The following is a 19614-nucleotide window of genomic DNA, read 5'->3' on the forward strand; positions in this document are numbered from 1 at the left end:
AAGATAGAAGCCGCAATAAAAACATCATAAACCATTTGATCAATTAAAACTACTCACTATACTCTTCCCCAGACGTCTCAATCACTACCTGACACGTTCTTGCATTATGACCGGGCTTGCCGCAGACACCACAATGCCGAACCCCCGGTCGCGCCGACCTTCCTTGACCACCACATCTCGACGATTCCGCCACTACCTGCGCATCAACATCCATTTGATCAATTGCTTGCCTTCCTTCCTCTACCGTCATTACCCCTCTTCTCCGTAGTCTAGTCCTTTTTGCCCTCCGGCGCCGGCTTAGTATCTCATTTGCCTGTTCAAGGTCTTTTGACCCTAGCCTCGAGTAAGGCAAGCTTATGCATGACTATCTTTGTTCCCTTAGAAGAAGACCGTATAGCTTCTAGAATTGACTCTGGGGAGCTGCTTTTTGTGCGTTATAACTCGTCTCTCGAGGTAATCTGACTGAGATTGAGCCTCAAGCACGGTCTTTGGGGTCTTTGAGACCCAAGGCGTCAAGGGTTCAGCCACCTCCTCAGGCGGCGTTGGAGTCCGTAGCTGCACATCAAGCTTCGAGACGACACTTTCCGCGTCAAGAGGAACAAGACCGGCTCCTCTGAAGGCTGATCTGATATTTCTTTCTGTCATAGTGGCCTGAAATGCGGCGTGGAAGGCCGGAAAGAACTCGGTCTTTGAAACGTGGGTTATAGAGCATCTGATCAGATGCTCTATTTCTCGACCGTAAGCGTTCTTAAGCACGCTGAAGCACCCGACGTCAAGGGGCTGAAGTAGATGAGATGAATGAGGCGGCATACAGAGCGTGATAATGTTGTTATCCTGGCAATATCTCTCAAAATCGATAGAATGATGACTTTCATGGCCATCGAGGATCAAGAGACGATAGACACCAATTGATCGATTGGTTGTGCACCGGTCAAAGTGCTTGAGCCACTCGAGACCAGTCTCGTTATCAGTCCAGCCATTTTGGGTCGTCGCAATAGCCCAATCGCCCGGGAGGTTGCTTTCTCGGTACCAGTTGGCGAGGTGATATTGGCCCGCGCCGATGATGAACGGCGGGATCGCCCAGCCTTCGGCATTGATCGCTTGAATGACTGTAATCCATTCCCGGTTTCCAGGCTGCACTGATTTCGGCTTTCCACGCCTATCTGTGCCTGTGACGACCATTCCGCTTTGAATTATACCCATCATAAAGCCAGTCTCATCAAAGTTATAGATATCTTCTAATCGGATGCCGTACTTCGCGATTACGTTCGCCACAACCGTAAACCAGTTACGAATAATAGCTGGATCTTCGCATTTGGCTCTCTGGTAGTCGTACTTCCGAAAAAAACGCGTCTTAAGGTCTAGGTGTCGCTTAACGAAGTTGGAAGCCCAGCGCTTGCCGACGGGTAGCGCGTCGCGGTCGGCGAGCAATCGATTGGCCATTTCTTCAACACTACGCAGTCGCGGGGGAAATCCTCGCGAATCCAGGTCGAGAATGAACTGAATAATGATCTGTTCCTCTAGATTAGATAGTTTGCGTGATTTAGGAATCCAATCGCGTCGAGATTGAATGCCATTGTGCCGGCGACGTAAGGCCCAATAGTTAACTTGGTATAGCCTAGCAGCGCCTCGGAGACTTAAATTTGGGTTATTTTGGAGCGCTTGAAGCGCAAGAAGGATTTGACGTTCAGAATAGGGTTGAGGCATGATTTTTGGTTGATAATTAATTGATCAAATGGCATTGGTGATGATTGAGGGATTTTTGGTGCACATACTTGTTTGGTGCACATGCTTATCATGTACGTTATATTTATAATTTATTAATTAATAATATAAGAATATACTCTCTTATTTAATTAATTAATTTAATTAGCTATAATATATATTAATTATTAAAAAAATAAAAATTTTAAAAATCCTATATAGAGGTATTAATTTATTAGAGAAATAAAATATATTAATTATATAGCTAGATTTTTTAATATATTTTCTTTAATAACTTTTTAAATAAGAGATTATATATTCTTTTTTATAATCTTAATAATATAAAAAATAATAAAAGTAAATAATTAATTAATAGTAATAATAATTATATTAAAAAAGAAAGCTTAAAGCTTTTTTTTCTTATTATAACTAATAAATATAATAATAATAATTAGAGGCTATAGCCTCTAACCCTTTTCTATATATAAGAAATTACCTAATAGCCTAAAATAGCTTAGTACTTATTTCTCCTAACTTAGTAGCTAGCTAATAAGTAGGGATAATAACTTTTTTTAATCCTTAGAAGTAGATTAATATTAGAGCTTAATATTTCTCTAAAAATAGCTTTATTAACTATATAATTACTAGGTATCTTAATAATAGTAATACTCTATATTATATATACCTTTATTAAAGCTAAGATTAGAAACCTAAGTATATATGCTTATAGTATTTATGCCTTTATTATAATATATAATATTATCTATAGCTTTACCTAGGGCCCTACTTCCTAGTTACTTCCCGCTGAGATCTTCCCCCTATGCGCCTAAAGCAAAGGCATAGCGCTTGCTATATACTTAAACTAGGTATTTAACTCTATTTCTTCTTAGTTATCTTAGTTTATTTCTTTTATATTAAGACTACTAATTACTTATTTAAAGAGGTCGCTATAGCTTTTAGAGATACGGCTTTTATAAGTAATATTAGTATTATTATAGCTATAGCATAGCTTAGATATGTAGATATTAATAAAAGGCTAGTTAAGAGTTAATTAGGTCTATTCTTATACTTAGCATATATATTTATAATACTATAGCATTAATTAATTAATACCGACCTATCTATTAGCTCTATTCTATTTTATTAGTATTAATAACCCGAGGGATAGTAACAACCCGAGGGATAGTTAAACTACTAAAAACCTTTGTACATGTACATGGGCGCCCGTAAGGAGAAGCACACAGTTCAGTGTGCTAGCAGGAAGAACTACTAACACGAAGATCCATTCCAGGTCGTAAGTCATTTGTCCTCCTAACCTGAGTTGTATAGAGACCCATTAGTGGCTGGCTGGGTTTCGGTCGCACAACCAGTCGACGGTTGATTGCTCAACATCCAAACCGTGAACCAGATCATGCCTCTAGATATACATCATTGTCAAGTACGCCGCGGGATAAATTCCATGTTCAATCTCACACAAAGATAAAGGATCAGAGCTTGCAATATTTTAAATTCCAGAACTCTAAATATTTTTGTGGAGAACAATGCAATGCAGGCTTGGGTTGTATTGAAAAGACAAAGCGACTCTTGCTGCTGTCCGATGCGTTGTGGTCATGAGAAGGTCAGTCTTTATATGAAGTACATTCCGCATCAACAAGCATGATCATCGCAATAACGGCAAATCTGGGTTGTTTCCCCGGATCCCCTCCTTTCATTCACGTACGAGTGCATGGCCAAACAAGGTCCTCCGCGTTGGGGTCACGTCGCCCCGAACGGAAACCTCTGTTGCCCGATAACTTCAGGCACCTTTATGAGTATAGAAGATCCATGCTTCAGCCATACATCCCACTCAAATGGTGAGTTTCCTTGTTTTGCTCCGAGATCTACTCTGTTTCAATTCGTCGAGTCTGGGTGCCCCGGGTAACGAATGGGTACGGAGTAATGGTCTGCGATTTGCAAACCCAATCGATCGTTTGAACGTGGGGTATGTTGCTAGGGGCATGAAAAGTCTAACCCTCGGACGGTCAGACGATTATGCATCTTTCGGATGAGTATCCATGAGGGGATGTACCCGTCGGAACACGGCTATCAAAGTTATCCGTGTTTCGGCTTGTATCCACTTCGAAACTCCGTCGAGGCCGAAAGTCATTCATGTATGTATTTTGTACTCGAGATTAAAGACACATCCTTGTCAGGTTGGAGAGGTCGATGTGGAAAGATGTCAAGATTGTAGAGAACCAAATTGTCTTTTGCAGCTTGAGCCAAGATGCATCGATTATGAAAAAAGTTACGTCATGAGAATCCATATAGCTTTAAGCCAAAGGCAGTTTAAGATAAGCAAGAGATACACATACATACACGCTTGACGTCAGGTTTCATGCCTACTTAACGAGCCAGACAGAAATAAAGATAGGAAAAGTACAGAGCAATGGAAAAGGAGGTGATAAGTTGGTCAACTAGCCACAATGATAGGAAGCACCTAGAATTGCGCCAACAATTGCATACAGAGTATGATAAAGGAGGTGTTGGACCACAACGCAGCAACCTGATCAAGTTGAGCTGGATCACACAACCAGCCTCTCAATAACGTGGCCTCATGTCGCCATCAATCCAAGGCAACTCATTCTTCCTTCCTCAAGGGATTGAACCGTTCCCCCAATTCATTGCTAATAGAGCAAGGCAAACACCGACAAACTGTCATAGGCCTTGCCGTTAGGGCCAAATAGAACATTGCTCGCGCAAGAAGACTCCAAAACGGCATTATGGATCCATGCTGTCTCCCAATAATTAATACGAGTAGCTGATGGAATAGCTTTGAGGGTAGAAGCCAGACGGCGAGGGTACTCGGCCTGACCAGCTTTGCTGAAAGGAATATCAAGCTAATCCTTAGGAAACGGGTACTCCGGGTTCGGACACGACGTGGGCCAGTTTGTCTCTACAACCTGAACCTCCTTGTTGTACTTTGATGCTAGGCTGTTCAGGGTGGCAGACAAATTGGCCATGCTGGCACCCTCGCCCCAGAAGGGATAGAAAGAGACGGCAATAACACCCCAATTCTGACGGTGAGATGACCGGGCGCCAAAACCAAGTCGTAGAACCAATTTTGCAGTTCTTGGTTCCATCCATGGGCTAGGTGGGTTACGATCTTGGTACCTGTTCCTAGCGACGAGCTGCGAACAGCACTCGCAGCGGTATGTAGAAGTCGAGAGAGATTCTTGGGATTGTCAATGTGTCCAGTCGGCCAAAGGAAGCCTGACGGGATCTCGTTACCAATGGTGATTGTCTCCGGATGGAGTCCAGCGGCTGTAAATGTGTGCGGTTGTATTTGAAGCACACGACTCTCAATTCTGAGGTACGGATCGATTTGCAGGCTCCAGTGCTGGACACGTAGCTCCCGTCACCTCCAGCACCCATGCCGAAGATGCTGTCAGAGGAAGTGCTGATGATGCGGCCGTATCTCTGCTTCTCCATAACCAATAACTTTATAAAGAATAGGCAGCGGAGTTAAAAGATCTCAAGATCTATAATCTAGATCCGCTCAATCTTGGATATAGTTGGTTCTTTCTCAACGTCGTCATCATCTCCAAGCATTTCTCTTTCCTTCTCCGACCTATCGTTATTAAACTTGCGAGTTGCTGCGGCAGCGTCGCCCTTTCGTCCAGTGTCGAAAAGAACAGACACTTCCTCGATGGTCATGTTTCTGGAAGATGGGGTTAGCTGTGCGCCAGGAAGCAAAGGATGGAACAAGACTTACCTAGTTTCGGGGAAGAAGAACAAGATGAGTACCAGATACATGGCAATGACGGCAATGTAGACGATGTAGCTGTTGGGAGTTAGTGACAATGTCAAGTGGTGAGTGGATCCAAACTTACTATTTCCACGCAATGGCTTCAAGGGCCACAGGGTTGACCCATTGGTTAAAAGCCAGCGCAACACTTTGAACACTGAGTTCGATGCTGAGGCCCTTGAGTCTCAGATTATACGGCAGAATCTCAGCTCCATACGCAAACGGCAGCGGTGACCAACTCATGCAGTAGAAGGTCTTGAAGATGTACATCATCGGAACCACGGCGATTCCCACGCTGCGGGAGGGGTTTTCGGCAAAAGAACCGCTGAGGCCAGTGATAACAGCGTAAGCAGCGCACATTCCAGCGGTTCCCGTGATCCAGAGCGTGCGGCGACCGACGCGCTCTGCACTCATGGCTCCAGCGTAGGCCCAGAGAAGAGACCAAATTGCCATGCCACCATTGATGCCAGCAATCGCGCTTGATGACGTAATTCCCACAAGCTTGAGTGCCGGCGAGAGGTAGTAGGCAATGATGCCATTGCCAACCCAGTTGGAGCCCGTGCCCATCGTGACTAGAACAAGCAGCCGCCGCCTGTTACCAGGAGTCTTGAGGAAGTCGGTATACTTGGCGTTGTTGTTTTCCTTCTCAAGCTGTAGAGCGCGGCAAATTTCGTCGTACTCGTATCGGACCAACTCATCGTTGATGTCACCGTTGGCGTGTTCGTCGGCAAGAACCTTGAGTGCTTCTTCGGACCGGTCGTGGTCGACCAGCCATCGTGGACTCTCAGGAACGAAGAGAAGATGGATCAGGACAATTGCTGGGGCAAAAGCCTGAAACAAACAAGGCGCTCGCCATCTCCACTCGGTTGACGGCCAGGATAGGGCTCCATAGCCGAACCAGGCGGCAACAATCTGGCCCACGTAGTAATTGCTGTAATAAGCTGTGGCAACGTACGGTCGAAGACGAGGATGGGCGAGTTCTTGAAGCAGTGCAATGCCTGTTATCTTCCCAAACGGCCCGCTTGCTCCAATCACTACCCTCCCACCGATGAAGGTGCCAATGTTCTTAGCAAAGGCATTGAGGAAGGCACCGAGGATCAGGAGGATAGATCCAATGGCCAAGCACCACTTTCTACCCCAGAGACCGTTTATCCAAGAAGCTGCAAAGGGTGTAACAATAGCAGGGAGGAACAAACTCGCAGATATGAGGCCGAGCGTGTTCCCCGAGGGATAATCGAAGTATTCCTCCCACTCGGGGATCGCCTGCAACGCATTCATTAAAGATGCGTCGTATCCTAAGTAGAATACAGCAAAGTAGAAGCCCACGCAGTGCCAGACATTCTTGCGCAGGCCCGGATCCTTGTACCATATTGGGTGGGTGTTGTTTCTGAGATGCATGAAATGCATCTTCTTAGCCGCTTTTGGTTTCAAGAAGTCGGTCACAGCCTTGAACATCTTGAAAAGTAAGGCGGGAGAAGTAATAGAATGGGGGATTTACAAGGGGGTGTGTTGAGGGGAGATCTTTGAGGGGGATGTGATGAAGTGGATGGTTAGGACCCAGGTGGCTTCAAATCCTATACTTATACGCTCCTTTCTCGTGCCCAGTTAACCTGGGGAAAACCTGGGGTAAGGGTGGCAGTAACCCATTGGTCCTTGACTTACACACTGCTACGTCGGAACGATGTCCGGCTACACCAGTATGTCAATCTTCACCCCAACTGGGCGGGTCACGGCAGAAGCTAGCTAGCTGCAGCTTAAGCCCCGCAGAGGCCCGATCGTGTTAATACTCTGGACAGAAATGGTTCATGTTTGGACTTGTTCTCCTGCTTACTCTACCTAGAAGATATAGCCAGAAGAAACGACTAAGTATATTGTAATTTACGTTGAATCCTCGACTCTTTGGTGCCGAACTTGGGATGAACCTCGACAGGAAACATGTTCCCTATCCTACCATTATGTCGCTGTCCCGTGAGGCCATAGCCGGCTTAAACCCGTTGGTCACAACCTCGCTTATTAGTGTCGGCATCAATGCCGCGTGGCCTGTTCGCTGGTGAGGCGGGGGTCATTGGGTCCTAATGTCATTCACGCGTTGGTGTGTGTCTGGCGGTTACTTGGGCAAGAGGATAAATGAGCCGATGGTGATATTCAAGGGAGGTTTTAGGACGGTCAATTGTCCAATTGGTGGGCGTGCCAAGGGAGATCCACTCCCAAGAGGGATCCAGGAGCAGTAAAGAGCTCCCAGTGAGATGAGTCCATCCGCTTCCCACCTGGGTGATAATTGAGCCGCCGATCGGCGCAGGTTGAGAATGGTCTGGATGCTGCGAGCAATCCGAGCATCAGTCAACTGACCGAGGCATTCTGCGGCACGGGAACGATGTTGAAGCGCACCTGGACTGGACAGAAGCCAACCTGGGGTGTCGACGCAGTTGCCTCCGCGCGCGGCACCCGCTCTGTCACGCAAGGTCACGGCGTGCACCTTATGCAGAAAGCAAAAGGCATTCGGACCCAGTATTCATCTGGGACGCTCAGACGCACGCTCCTAGGTTTGTTGCTACATGGGCTATGGCGGCCCTCCAAGTAAATACTGTGTCGAGAGAGGCCTTTCTTTTGTCCTTAACAAGAGCCTGCAGACCTTGATCAGTGAACGGCTGCCGTAAGTGGTAGAGCTGTGGATGCGGGTTGCACCGCTAAGTCCAGGCAGACAAAGACATGCCCTTGTCCAAGACCTTGAGATGGTGTGCTCCAGTGTCCAGCACATTCTCAGAACTTTGAACGTCCCTGACCTTGGTCCACTTCAATGTACTAGACACCTCATCCATACTCCTGTTTCTGCAGGCCATCGTGTGATAACTCTCCGAAGCTCTCCCCAGAGCATGAGCGAGATTGCCCAAAGTTCCAATCGAGTCGGTCTGTCATCTCACAAAGTTAACTACCTTGGGCTCACCAGACTTTATCGAGGATACCTAGATCAACAACTTTTCGCGTCAACTAGATCAATGGTCGGCCCTTGGACAAGCACGTTCCCAGGTGAGTCTCAACGGCTGATTTTTGAACTGGCAAGATTCTCACATGCTCTCTTGACATCAAACCAACAGGAAAACTTTGGAACTTGTCCTCGTAAAGGAGCGTTGTTTCACTTGCAGTTTGCAAAGCTCTACCTCTTCTTCTTCCACATCTTCCGTGGCCTTGGTGATTCCGAGATCTCTATCGCCTTCATCGATGCGGCTCATGGAGCAACTACGTGCTACGATAACCAGGGTCTTGGTTAGGCCCCGCCCCTTTCAACGAGAACTCGGAGCAATATATCAACGCGCGAAAGAATACATTGAGTATCCTTGAGAGAGGCCAAAGTAAATGTCATTTGTATCACCTCCAAAACGTTTGACGCCAAGAGATTTGAGCATTGAATTTGCTTGTCTAGTTTATTCACTGAGATTGTCTGATGGATGTCTCTTATTCCCGGCCACGCCCCTCTCCGGCTCGAAAACCGACGCAACGGCCAGATGTCCGTCCCAAAATGCTGCATCTGTGTGGATCCTCATCCCCTTCTTGATAGGTGCTTGTTGTTGCGGGGTATTATTAGCCTTGACCATTTCCGCGTGAGTTAACCATCTATTTAACCTGGTCCGTCTCAGACTGTTAATGTCGCAATCGCCGTGATAAGTACCATTGATTATTACTGCTTTACCATGACTTCAAAGAAACCCATTGTGCTCCGTCTTGGAGAGGACATCAAGTATAACCACGAGTTTTTCGAAGACGTGTTTACCGAGAGATTCCAGGTCGTGGCCAATGAAGAGCCCGACCGAGCATCATTTATCAAGGCGCTAAAAGAAAAGAAGTGAGACGTCTTGATCTAAAGCCACCCTGAGGAGAACCATCCCTGACTCCCTTGTCTAGATATGGTGATTTCTCGGCCATCTTTCGACCGCATTTTCAGACGGGAGGTGAGATGGGCCAATGGGACGACGAACTCATCAGTCTCCTCCCACCGTCAGTTCGCATCTTCGCATCTGCTGGCGCAGGCTTCAACTGGGCTGACGTCGACGCACTCGGTCGACGCGGCATCTGGTATGCCAACGGCGCTGGCTGCAGTGACGAGGCTGTCTCCGACACAGCTCTGTTCATGATCCTGTCCGTCTTTCGAAACTTTTGGCGATCACAAAAGGGCGCCCGCACCTGCAATCCAGATGACTTTGTCGCCACACACAAGCTAGTTGGAAGTATATCGTTCAACCCACGCGGTCACATCTTGGGCATCGTGGGACTAGGAAACATCAGCAAATTGCTAGCACACAAGGCACGAGTCGCACTGGGTATGGAGATTCACTACTATGATGTCGTACGCGCACCAACCGAGGTTGAGCAGGAGCTCCAATCTACCTACCATGCGACGCTGCATGAGCTTCTCGGGGTCGCGGATTGTGTCACTCTCCACACACCGCTCAACGCGCACACCCAGGACCTCATGAATGACAAGGCTTTTGCGGCCATGAAGGACGGCGCACGTCTTGTTAATACTGCGCGTGGACAAGTTGTCAACGAAGATGCCTTAATTGCGGCACTTGAGAGCGGCAAGATCTCTGCTGCTGGTATCGACGTTCACTACCATGAGCCACAGGTGTCAAAGGTACTGGCTGCGATGGACAACGTGACGATGACATGTCATAACGGAGGCGCTGCCATCACAACGCGGATCAACTTTGAGTTGAATGCCATGAAGAACATACTCGAAGTCATTGGCAGCGATGGCGAGATTCGTGCGGAGCCGATAACTCCGGTGAACCGGGCATCATTTAAAAGCTCTTGAGACGCCGCCGAAGTTGAAAAAATACTATCGGGGTATTTATTAACCACGCCCCTGCGTTCCCGAGCCGCATGTGCGGAGCTCGATATGATTCGGATCAGTCGAAAGTCGACATTGATGAGGATCCTGTACAAGTACGCGGCTGTCTCGATATCGCTCTTCGGAGCAGCTCACTCCTGAACACGTCTGTCATACTCAGACTCAAAATAGTTGTTGTTCAGAGCAGGTTCGTGCAGCTCGCTGTACTTTGCTTGGTCCACGTTGGGATCCCTTGGCACCTCTCCACTCTGTTTGTCGGAACGAGAGGGGCGATGGGAATGAGACGACTTGGATTGTGGCTTAGAACTCTTCTTCTTTTTGTCGCCCATGATATTCTTTGTACCGAAAAGCAAGATGTCAAAGTTGTACCTCTTTGGTTGAGGGAAGTGGAAAAGTCCGGATGTATGAGGGCGTCTGCAGAGCTATCGAGACGGGCAGCCTTCCTGTGGTATTAATACTTGCACCAATCCTTCTTATGGACATCGATGAGGCATTCACGCCCAACGCATTGGTCCACCTGCTTGACAACCTCGCAGTCGAGCCAAGTAATCACGCATCGATGACATCACATTATACTACTATGCTCGCACGCGAGAGCGCGAGAAAATGGCGCCCCCTCCTCATCGCATGTCCAGGCCGCAACGTCAAATTTTCAGCCAACACCATGACTGGGGTCCCTCCATGGCTGTGAGTGTGACGGATGGCTGGACGCCCCTGTCCAAGTCAGATGGATGTAGGGATGTCACTCTTTTCGGTCCTACCCTAGACCGAATTACTGACATCTCGGGTCCAGGAATTAGACAAAGTATGCAACACACGGGCAATTGAACGTTCTTATGTAGTAGCTGCCTCAGCTATGAATTCAGCTTGGTTACACTCAATACCTTTGAGCATAGTGCCAGACGCGACGTACATCCCCTCTCAGAGCAACCCAACCTAATCCTTTGCTAACAAAAACCCAGCACAACTAAATCCATGTTGCGAAACTTCTCTTCTCCCAGTGAGGGACAAGCCTGCAGCTCAATCCCTGACTTCTATTGAAAAAAAGGAAGAAGAAAAAAAGATATGAAAATAAAAACCAATTTGTATACGCGTATACGAGAACCTGCCCTGCCGTGAGAGTCTCATCCGGCGGCCCACTCACCGAAACAAGTTGGTACTGGCCGGGGTGAAGCTGAGTTTGTTGCAAAATAGAAACCTGAAGTGGCAGTCTCCGCTTGAGAGGAGATATTACGGGGTAAAACGTAACTAGCCCATGAAATAAGCGGGTACATCGGATTCAGCGACAATGATGAACATAGAGTCTGAGGAGGAGGGCCGGCGTTTGAAATGTAGCCGAGACGGCTATTACTGTTTTGGTTTTGGGTTGACCAGACGTGAAACAATATCTGGAACCTTGGCGGCAAGGCATAACATTGATGCCAGCCTCTTGCACCTATACTCACCTCCTTGGCCTATACCTGCTGGCCAAGCCTCTGAACCGCCCATTTTATATAAAAGGCTGCATTACCTACCCAACCGCCTGAAGCATATCAATTATTCTATAGTTGCAGGTACTAATACTTTCACTCTGGCAGTGAACGTTCAATTCTTGCAATCCTTTTTGTTTTATTTCATCGAACACCGACCTTTCTCGATTTTCTTTTCTGACAAGTCTTCTCCTTCAACATGAAGCTTTCTATCATTTTCACTGCCCTTCTGGCCGGAGCTGTTACCGCCCTCCCTATTTTCGTTGATTGCGAGAACCAGGCCGACGTAGATTCCGCCGCTGCAACTGGACTCCGATGCAGAAATAATCCCGGCGACACCAACTCGAACAACCCCAATACAGGCAATGCCAACTTTGGTGATGTTAACTCAGGCAACGCCAACTCAGGGAATGGCAATTCAAGCAACTCGAACGCGCAGCGGCAGGGTTCGGTTTTCATCGACTGCGAGACTCAGGCCGACTTTGATTCCGCTGCAGCAACCGGGCTTCGCTGCAGGAACAAACGAGCCACCACCAACGCCAACGCTAACCCTTCGGACCCCGAAGTTCACGCCTACTAGAGTGTGCTTCTCTATAAGTGTTGACAATGTAAGTTTAGCCGTCTGAAGATTCTCTTAGCAGGTCTTGGTGCTGACTGTGTAGAGGATATTGAGTCAACCTGTGATCCAGGTGCTCTGCTGGCCGAAAGGGTTATGAGAACAGTGAGGAGATTATTCTGCTGGGGCACCGATGCGAAGCAACAAAGGTTGACCGATTTCAGTCTTGACTTTTCAATTAGGCGGGAAACATGGACACTCGTTGATAAGAGGGTTGATAGGGAAGGACGAACCTGGCCGTCGATATACATCATATCTCTGTGACATGTGAGATAGCAAAGGGCGGACAAGTAAAGTTTCACTTTTATGAAAACCTTCTCCTTCCTTGTAGACCGATACGATTGACTGGAGCTTGAAGTGGTGACCCAGGAACAGTGTCATGACCAGTCACTTGGCAGCTTCCAATAACAATGAGTGACCGGTGGCTAAAATGCGCACCACGTAGTAAGTAACATGCAATCTACTAGCTTGTAAGCTGACGTTGTGATTGAGAGTTTCTAGGTTGTTAGTTCCCCCCAAGACTTAAACTTATCTAGATAACCATGCTCATGATTGGCATCAGGCGCAGCCATGGTAAAGTGTTGAATGGACTTTGACCAGAATTGCGGTCGCGACTGCTGAAATTACCACCTGGTATAATGATGTCATTAGCAGAGACCTTTGAAAGGTTCTTCCCTCATTTTGTCTGGTGACATTCGGGTCCTACGAGCATGCTGTTCGCCTTGGCCGCGATCTTGTTGACCCGGCTTTCTCGAACACAGGCGAAATGTGCGGCCTCAAACCCACCAGCGTCCCCCAAGCGAGATGCTAGAGTGATAGAAGTTTGAGAGGATAAAGGGACGTGATAGCCAAGTTTGTTTCGTATTATTCTTCTAACCCAGTCCTATTTTCTCAACTTCCATGACCCATCTCTCCTCTATACATACCCTCGTATACCTTTCAGCTATAGCAGTGTTCGGAGACGTCTGCAGCAACTTTAGGTCAGCCTAGCTCCGTTCATAGCTGATGACGGCTCAAAGGGGGAGCATCAGCATGAGCTGCTGGAGAGACAGGCTATGATGTATTTAACGAAATGAAAGGTAATCTGGAGCACCGATTAGTTGTCAGTTCTGGAAAACACTGGCAATGGTTTTGTGGGAGCCAGCTCACCTAGCCTGCCTGGGCACCAGCCTCGAAGAAGTTGATGACACCGTCGCCATTGAGATCAGCAGGGTCACCCGGAGCGGCAGGTGTGCCATTGGGATTGTCCCGGTTGAAGGTTCCCTGAAGCTGGGAAATGATGTCGTTACCGGTTTGGCGCTTCTCCTTTGACCGCTTGCTGATTTGCGCTCCGGCCTCGAACAAGTTAATGACGCCGTCGCCATTGAGATCAGCAGGGTCGCCTGGGGCCGCGGGCGTGCCGTTGGGGTTGTTCCGATCGAAGGTTTCTTCAAGCTGGGAGATGGTGTCGCTGTTGCCAATACCCAAGAGGCTTCCGAGCTGCGGTAGCGGCATCGCCATGGCCATTCCGGTTAGGAACATGGCTGTGTAAGCAGATAACTTCATTGTGGTGGAAATTGAGTGGTGCTTGACAGAATGAGGCGACTTGGAGGGATGAGAAGAAAAGCACAGGTTGGAAGAATAATTGAGAAACAAACAAAGTGTATCCAAAGTAAAAGTAAAGATGCTACTGCCAGAGTAGTTGAGAAACCGAATTGAAGTGCGAGAAAGCAATGGCTGGTCAGGGTCTTGTTGCCTGCGCAACCTTTTATGTCAGTCCGCGTATTGCTTGCATTTACTGAGGGAGACTCAAAACGCGGACGTGACAGGGATCGGTTACGGCTTTGCCCCTAGTCTTTTCTGACGCGCGCGGGGCTTGCGTGGGAAAATTCTTTCGTGGTTTGACATCTTCCTGCTCGCCTTCACTTTCTGAAGCGCGCTTTGTTGCATGAGATGCATCAAACGCTGGACTAGGCCAGAACCAGGCTTCTCTCAGTCTATTACTACATACAATGCCATAATATGAACCAATGAATTGTTTTAAGATTATTTTTGCTCCGTCTCAATGGTTTGGGGCTCAGGTTTAGGCTCAGGTTCGATGCCTACTCGGTTTCAGCCGCCATTCCCCAGTAGCCAGTGCGAAGAGAGCCTGTTGACTTTGAGGGGCCTGGGGTCTTTCTCAGCAGGTTCGTCAACGACCCGCCAAAAGACCTCATTCCATACATCACTGGGCACCTAAAAAGCACACCCCGTGGCAAGCCTCAACCCAGGACCTGGGATGCTAGGCAACCCTGACCTCGAAGACCATCATTCCGACAACCTCTAGATACATTTCCAAACTACCTTGGATTGGGAGAAACCTGCAATTCTCTCGAAATAGACTGCGTCATAATACCCAGATCAGCTTTCATCACCCAAAGTGTCAATGCCAACTTGCAACATATATTGTACGAGTGGAAAGAGTCCTAGATGACATTGCAAAGACCAAATTTCTAATCCTTCTTCCATGCAATCTCTAAACCTTCTTTACCGTGAGTAGTGGCTCCAAGCCCGGTGGCAACTTTCCCACGATTTCTATGCCAACGGGGCAGAGGTTATATGAACCATCTTCGAACCAGCGACTAACGGATACCATACGATGCCAGAAAAGGATCCCTCTTGTATTGGTTTAAGAGATTCAGATGGAAAACTGCGATAATACATTCATGGTTAGCTGTGGCTTTTTCCCATTGAGGCTCACAACCATGCACACAGCCTAGCCTTTATCTGTCTAAGTATATTGCATCTTGTTCTATTAGGGACATAGTTACTACTATCCCTTAAGCTGGCAAGAAGTTCCGGCCTGGTCACTTCGGAGGGCTAAGTCAATTACATCTCCTTCTCTAAGCCATACTTGAATCATTGAGTCTTACCTTAAGAGAATAAGTCCTTATATCATAGTATCGTAACAAATGAGATTATATTTACCGCATAATTAAGTTGTCTTAATATCATTGGGGCAGAATATGGGCCGGAGCTCTTTGCTAGTTCAAAGGAAAGTAAGAAACATGTTTACAAAAAGACATCTCTGGCTCGCTAGCTCGCTATTTGTTGTGCATGTGTGGCAACTTTCTTTTTTTTTTTCTTTCTTTTTGGCAGTTCCTGAGGCGCCGTGCTAGCGAGGGTTGCTCAAAACATGGCATCAGCCCGAATCCCTTCGCTGGTAACGAGACGTGGCCTCAGGAAGCACAAGCCCTTGGCAAACCTTGTCTTGCCATGCATGTGTTCGTTACCTACTTGCCCAAAAGAATTATATGGCCCAAGACTTCCCAAAGATTGGCCGGTTTATTATCAATATCCCAACGTTTGAGTATGTGATCTGAACGCCACGTCCTTTAAAGTTACAAGTAATCGCTGTTTTACTTTTATGCTGTTATAAGAATGCTTGTTTAGTTAAATGCTGTGAGTAACGAAGTACACACACAAGTGTGGGCCAAGCCTCCTCCCAAACCTTCTCGGCATGACAATGGAGACCATACTAGATTAACAGATGCAACAAATATCAAATGGAATGTAGGCGACTATTTCGTAAGCGGGCGCGGGTATTATGCGACCCAAAGCCTCACCAATGATGCACACTTTACTCAGCCCTGTTCCATGCTGTCAAATGTGAAATTACATGCAAACGATAGGGTAAAGTATGAGTGGCCAATCCGCCGGCCAGGAAATGTGATGAGTTGGAATGGCCAAGCCAGTGTCGTACGATGTTCTCAAGATGTTTAGACTTTTGCAAGCCTTCGCACATTGAGTGGACGACCTTGTATTCGCCTTTGGAAGACAGAATTCCAAGTGAAAGCTGGCGCTCTCAGGCATTCCTTGCAAAACCGAAGGGCAGAACGCGCTCTATCGTGTTTCTAATACCAGCAGGCCCGGTTCTTCTTGCTATAAAGGGCCATGAGCCCAGGCAATAACTCTCCTCCATCACCCTACATCAGCACATCAACAATCATCAAACAATCTCACAAACCACACCTAACATCCAATTCTTCCACTTCATCATGCCAGCCCAAGCCCCTCTCACCCACCTTCAGCTCATCGCAGCTGACAGCATCAGCGCTCTCTACGACAACGACACCGAGACGCTCTTCCTCAAGGCCTCCGGCAAGCACGTAGACATCACCCGGGACATTACCTTCCACCGCCTGCCGTTCACGGGTGGACTCCTCTTTCAGCTACAAGGCTGGGTCGGCCCCATCATCAACAACGAGTCGCCCTACTCCATCACCCAGGGCTTCAACATCCAGCTCCCTAGTCGTGTGTTCCCATCCAACACCGTGGTCGTGAACACTGAGAACAAGAAGAGCTGGGTCATTCCCATCCGCCCGCTCCTCAAGGATGGCCGCCAGGAGAGTCAAGCCGCTCCAGACGGCGAGGCCCCACCTAACATCCCTGAGGTCAAGGTTGTATCCGGCAATTCGGAGATCGTCACGGGGCTCGGGCAGACCTTCACCCTCAAGCAGTCCGATTCGTTCAAAGGTCAGGGGGGAACCGTCAACGTTGCCTTTGATAGGAACTACATCAGCCTGATTAACGCTGGAATCGACAATGGAAACATTGAGTGGAATTTCACCTCCCAACAGGTCGGCACCACCGAGGTAGGCGTCTTCGTCGGCCAGTCCAACCCCCCCTTCATGTACCGCGTGGTCTACGACGTGAGCATTGTGCCGCCCAACGATGCTACACAGGCCAAGCCCCTTGCCTCTTTCTCCGTTTCCCCTGCCAATGGTTCCTCCAACGGCTCCAAGGTTGCTGCTACCAAGAAGAACGCTGCCAGCCTCCCCCTGTCGTGGGATGGGTTCGTCAACATTGGCTTCAACATAATCAAGCAGCAATTCCCCGATGCCAAGTTGTACGAAATTGATGCCACCCCCGCGACAACCGAGCCGGTTGAGAATGAGTGGGGTCTTGTCAACAACCGCATCGTGGCGAGTCTCGACGGTAACAGGACAGCAATCATCCAGTCCAACGGCTGGGGCTCTTTCGGCCCAGTCGACGTCATCCAGTCTCCATTTGTGGGAGACTATGTCATTTCCTGGCCTGTGCCTTTGGAGATTCATCAGGCCTTTTCCATCCTCCGAAAGGGAGGGTACCAGCAGCCTGTCGGGGCGGTTACACTGCGCAAGCCCCTAGTCCCAGGCGTCGACCAGGCGTTCTATATTTTCAATGTTGGAAACGAGTTCATCGCTGTTGGTGTTGAGGACAAGCAGATCCATAACTTTGGTCCCACTGGACGTGAGGTTCAGCAGGGTTAGAGGCCGAGTGTGCTTGGACCGTTGGATGGGCAGTGGAGGATTCTTATCTTCTCTTTTAACTTTCGTTGAGCACCTAGGACTTTCGTCCTCAACAGGTATACTCAAGTCTATCGTTAAACTACAATCAAATCATCTTTGCCAGGAATGTTCCATGTCATCTGTGACGTAGCTTGTCATAGTCGGGCTCAAACTTCTATCGTACGAAATGCCTCTGTTCCGACAACTTAGTTCCCTTGAAGAGGGTGACATATCTGAGGGACTAGATCTAACGTACTGGGCTGAGAATCGACCGAATCTGTTCCAACCACTTCTTGACTTCGAATATGAAGCCTGTAAACCCGACCCTGATGGCAAGATTCCACGTCACTATGCAATTTCTCCGGGAAATCTACCAAGCTTCTCCTATCCAAAGGCCCAGAGCCTGTTTACTACGAAACTATCTCTGGTTGGACACCACTCAAGTTAGCTATCGTTAGAAACCCTCACATTGTCATGAAGTTCGTCAAAAGGCTGGCGAAAGTCGATGGATTGGGCCAAGGGCGTGGTTCAATGGGAAGGGACCCGGCCAAACTGGAATTCTTTGTCCGTCGAAGCAAAGCCAACGGCAATCTCTGCGTTCGCACCTGGCAGCAACTTTTCGAAAGAACTGTTGGAAGAGTAGGCAAGTTTCTATGATGCAGGGCAATGGGCGACCTGGGCGACACTCTGACCGTGGAGGGCAGACAGGGAGTTGGAAGTCTTGTCCAAGGTGGTCACCAACACTAGGGAATGCAAACGGGAACACTTTTCAGAGGCAGCCTGGAATTCTCGCGCGCATAAGCCACTGGTAGATTTTGTTCTGGACTGCTTCGCCGGCCAGGCCCGGCACTACGACGTCACTCGCGCGGCAGCTGTCTTTGATACATGACAGCTTTTGCTATCCTCCTTTCCTCGAATTATATTTTATATCTTCTTCTTGAAAGGCTTCAATGAGAACCGGCCCCAGAATCTACCGAAGCCATCTATACCCAAGGTACATACATAAACGAAGGCAGTCTTCATTACCACTTGGTAACACAGAGGTGAGGCATCGGGTATGATACGGTGAGCCAGTTACACTGACTTAGTGCGTCAGGGTGCTTGAGTTGCTCGGGGGCTCTCTAGATCGGAGTGACATGACAACGATCCAGGCCTTGCTGGTCATGACAAATTCCCTGTTCGCCCTGGGTGATGAGAGAAGCGCGGCGTAGTTATACACCGGGTTGGCATTTCGCATGCTCATCGATCTGGGCCTGCACGTGAATCTGACAAACTCACATCCCTTCTCTGACGAGGACCTCGAGATTCGCCGAAGAGTCTTCTGGGGTGCATTTGCTATGAAATCACTGCTTGGTCACTGTGGATGAGGCTCTAACACAAGCGCAGTTGTGGACAAGATCCAAAGCCTTCATCAGGCGATGGTACTTGGTCCAGAAATTTGTGAGGTGATCCAACCGAGCTGGAACAGGGAGATCTTGGCGAGTAGGGCCAATGAGGTTGTAAGATCGACCGCCGGAGCTTAGCATAGACTCAAAGGCCCTACCAAACAAAAGATTGAGGTGTCCTACCGAGGGGTGAGAGCCTGCATCACGAACTTCTGGCCAAGTCAAGAAGCCCATAGGAGTAAAAGCAGAAAACACCAGTAAAGGGCTTCGGAAGCTGAAAGAAAATAGTACTTTCTAGCTCGATGCGGGATATCGTGATTGGTATGAAGGTCTCCGTCTCTGGTTCGCAGCATTGAAGACTTTCCTTCCACTTGGAGCTAGGAAGAGCGCCAGTGCTCAGGAGCAAACACTCGTCGCCTTCTCTTTGATGATCTATGTCTAAATTAAGGCTCTCGGGGCGCTTTTGAGATTTCTGATGGAGTTTTTGAAACTTAATTAACATGATGAGATTTGCACGTTTGG

General features: G+C 48.1%; 2 protein-coding genes and 1 pseudogene across 3 annotated transcripts, besides 1 other annotated feature; 2 read left to right on the top strand and 1 right to left on the bottom strand.

Annotated features, from left to right (window-relative positions):
- Nucleotides 1-5229: 5229 nt before the first annotated feature.
- Nucleotides 5230-6943, bottom strand: NCS57_01461000 (MFS domain-containing protein; the record flags this gene model as incomplete). Its single annotated transcript, XM_053064208.1, has 3 exons — nucleotides 5230-5401; nucleotides 5456-5524; nucleotides 5574-6943. The coding sequence occupies 3 exons, from the start codon at nucleotides 6941-6943 to the stop codon at nucleotides 5230-5232; spliced, it is 1611 nt and encodes a 536-aa protein (XP_052906491.1).
- A 2180-nt stretch (nucleotides 6944-9123) lies between these two features.
- NCS57_01461100 lies at nucleotides 9124-10298 on the top strand (annotated as a pseudogene). The gene is made up of 2 exons: nucleotides 9124-9329; nucleotides 9389-10298.
- Nucleotides 9124-10298: a sequence feature.
- A 6137-nt stretch (nucleotides 10299-16435) lies between these two features.
- NCS57_01461200 (uncharacterized protein) lies at nucleotides 16436-17689 on the top strand (the record flags this gene model as incomplete). The annotated part of the gene is made up of 1 exon (XM_053064209.1): nucleotides 16436-17689. The coding sequence occupies one exon, from the start codon at nucleotides 16436-16438 to the stop codon at nucleotides 17687-17689; it is 1254 nt and encodes a 417-aa protein (XP_052906492.1).
- Nucleotides 17690-19614: the final 1925 nt, after the last annotated feature.

This window comes from Fusarium keratoplasticum, chromosome 13 (assembly GCF_025433545.1).
Source record: "Fusarium keratoplasticum isolate Fu6.1 chromosome 13, whole genome shotgun sequence".
NCBI classification, from domain to species: Eukaryota; Fungi; Ascomycota; class Sordariomycetes; order Hypocreales; family Nectriaceae; genus Fusarium; species Fusarium keratoplasticum.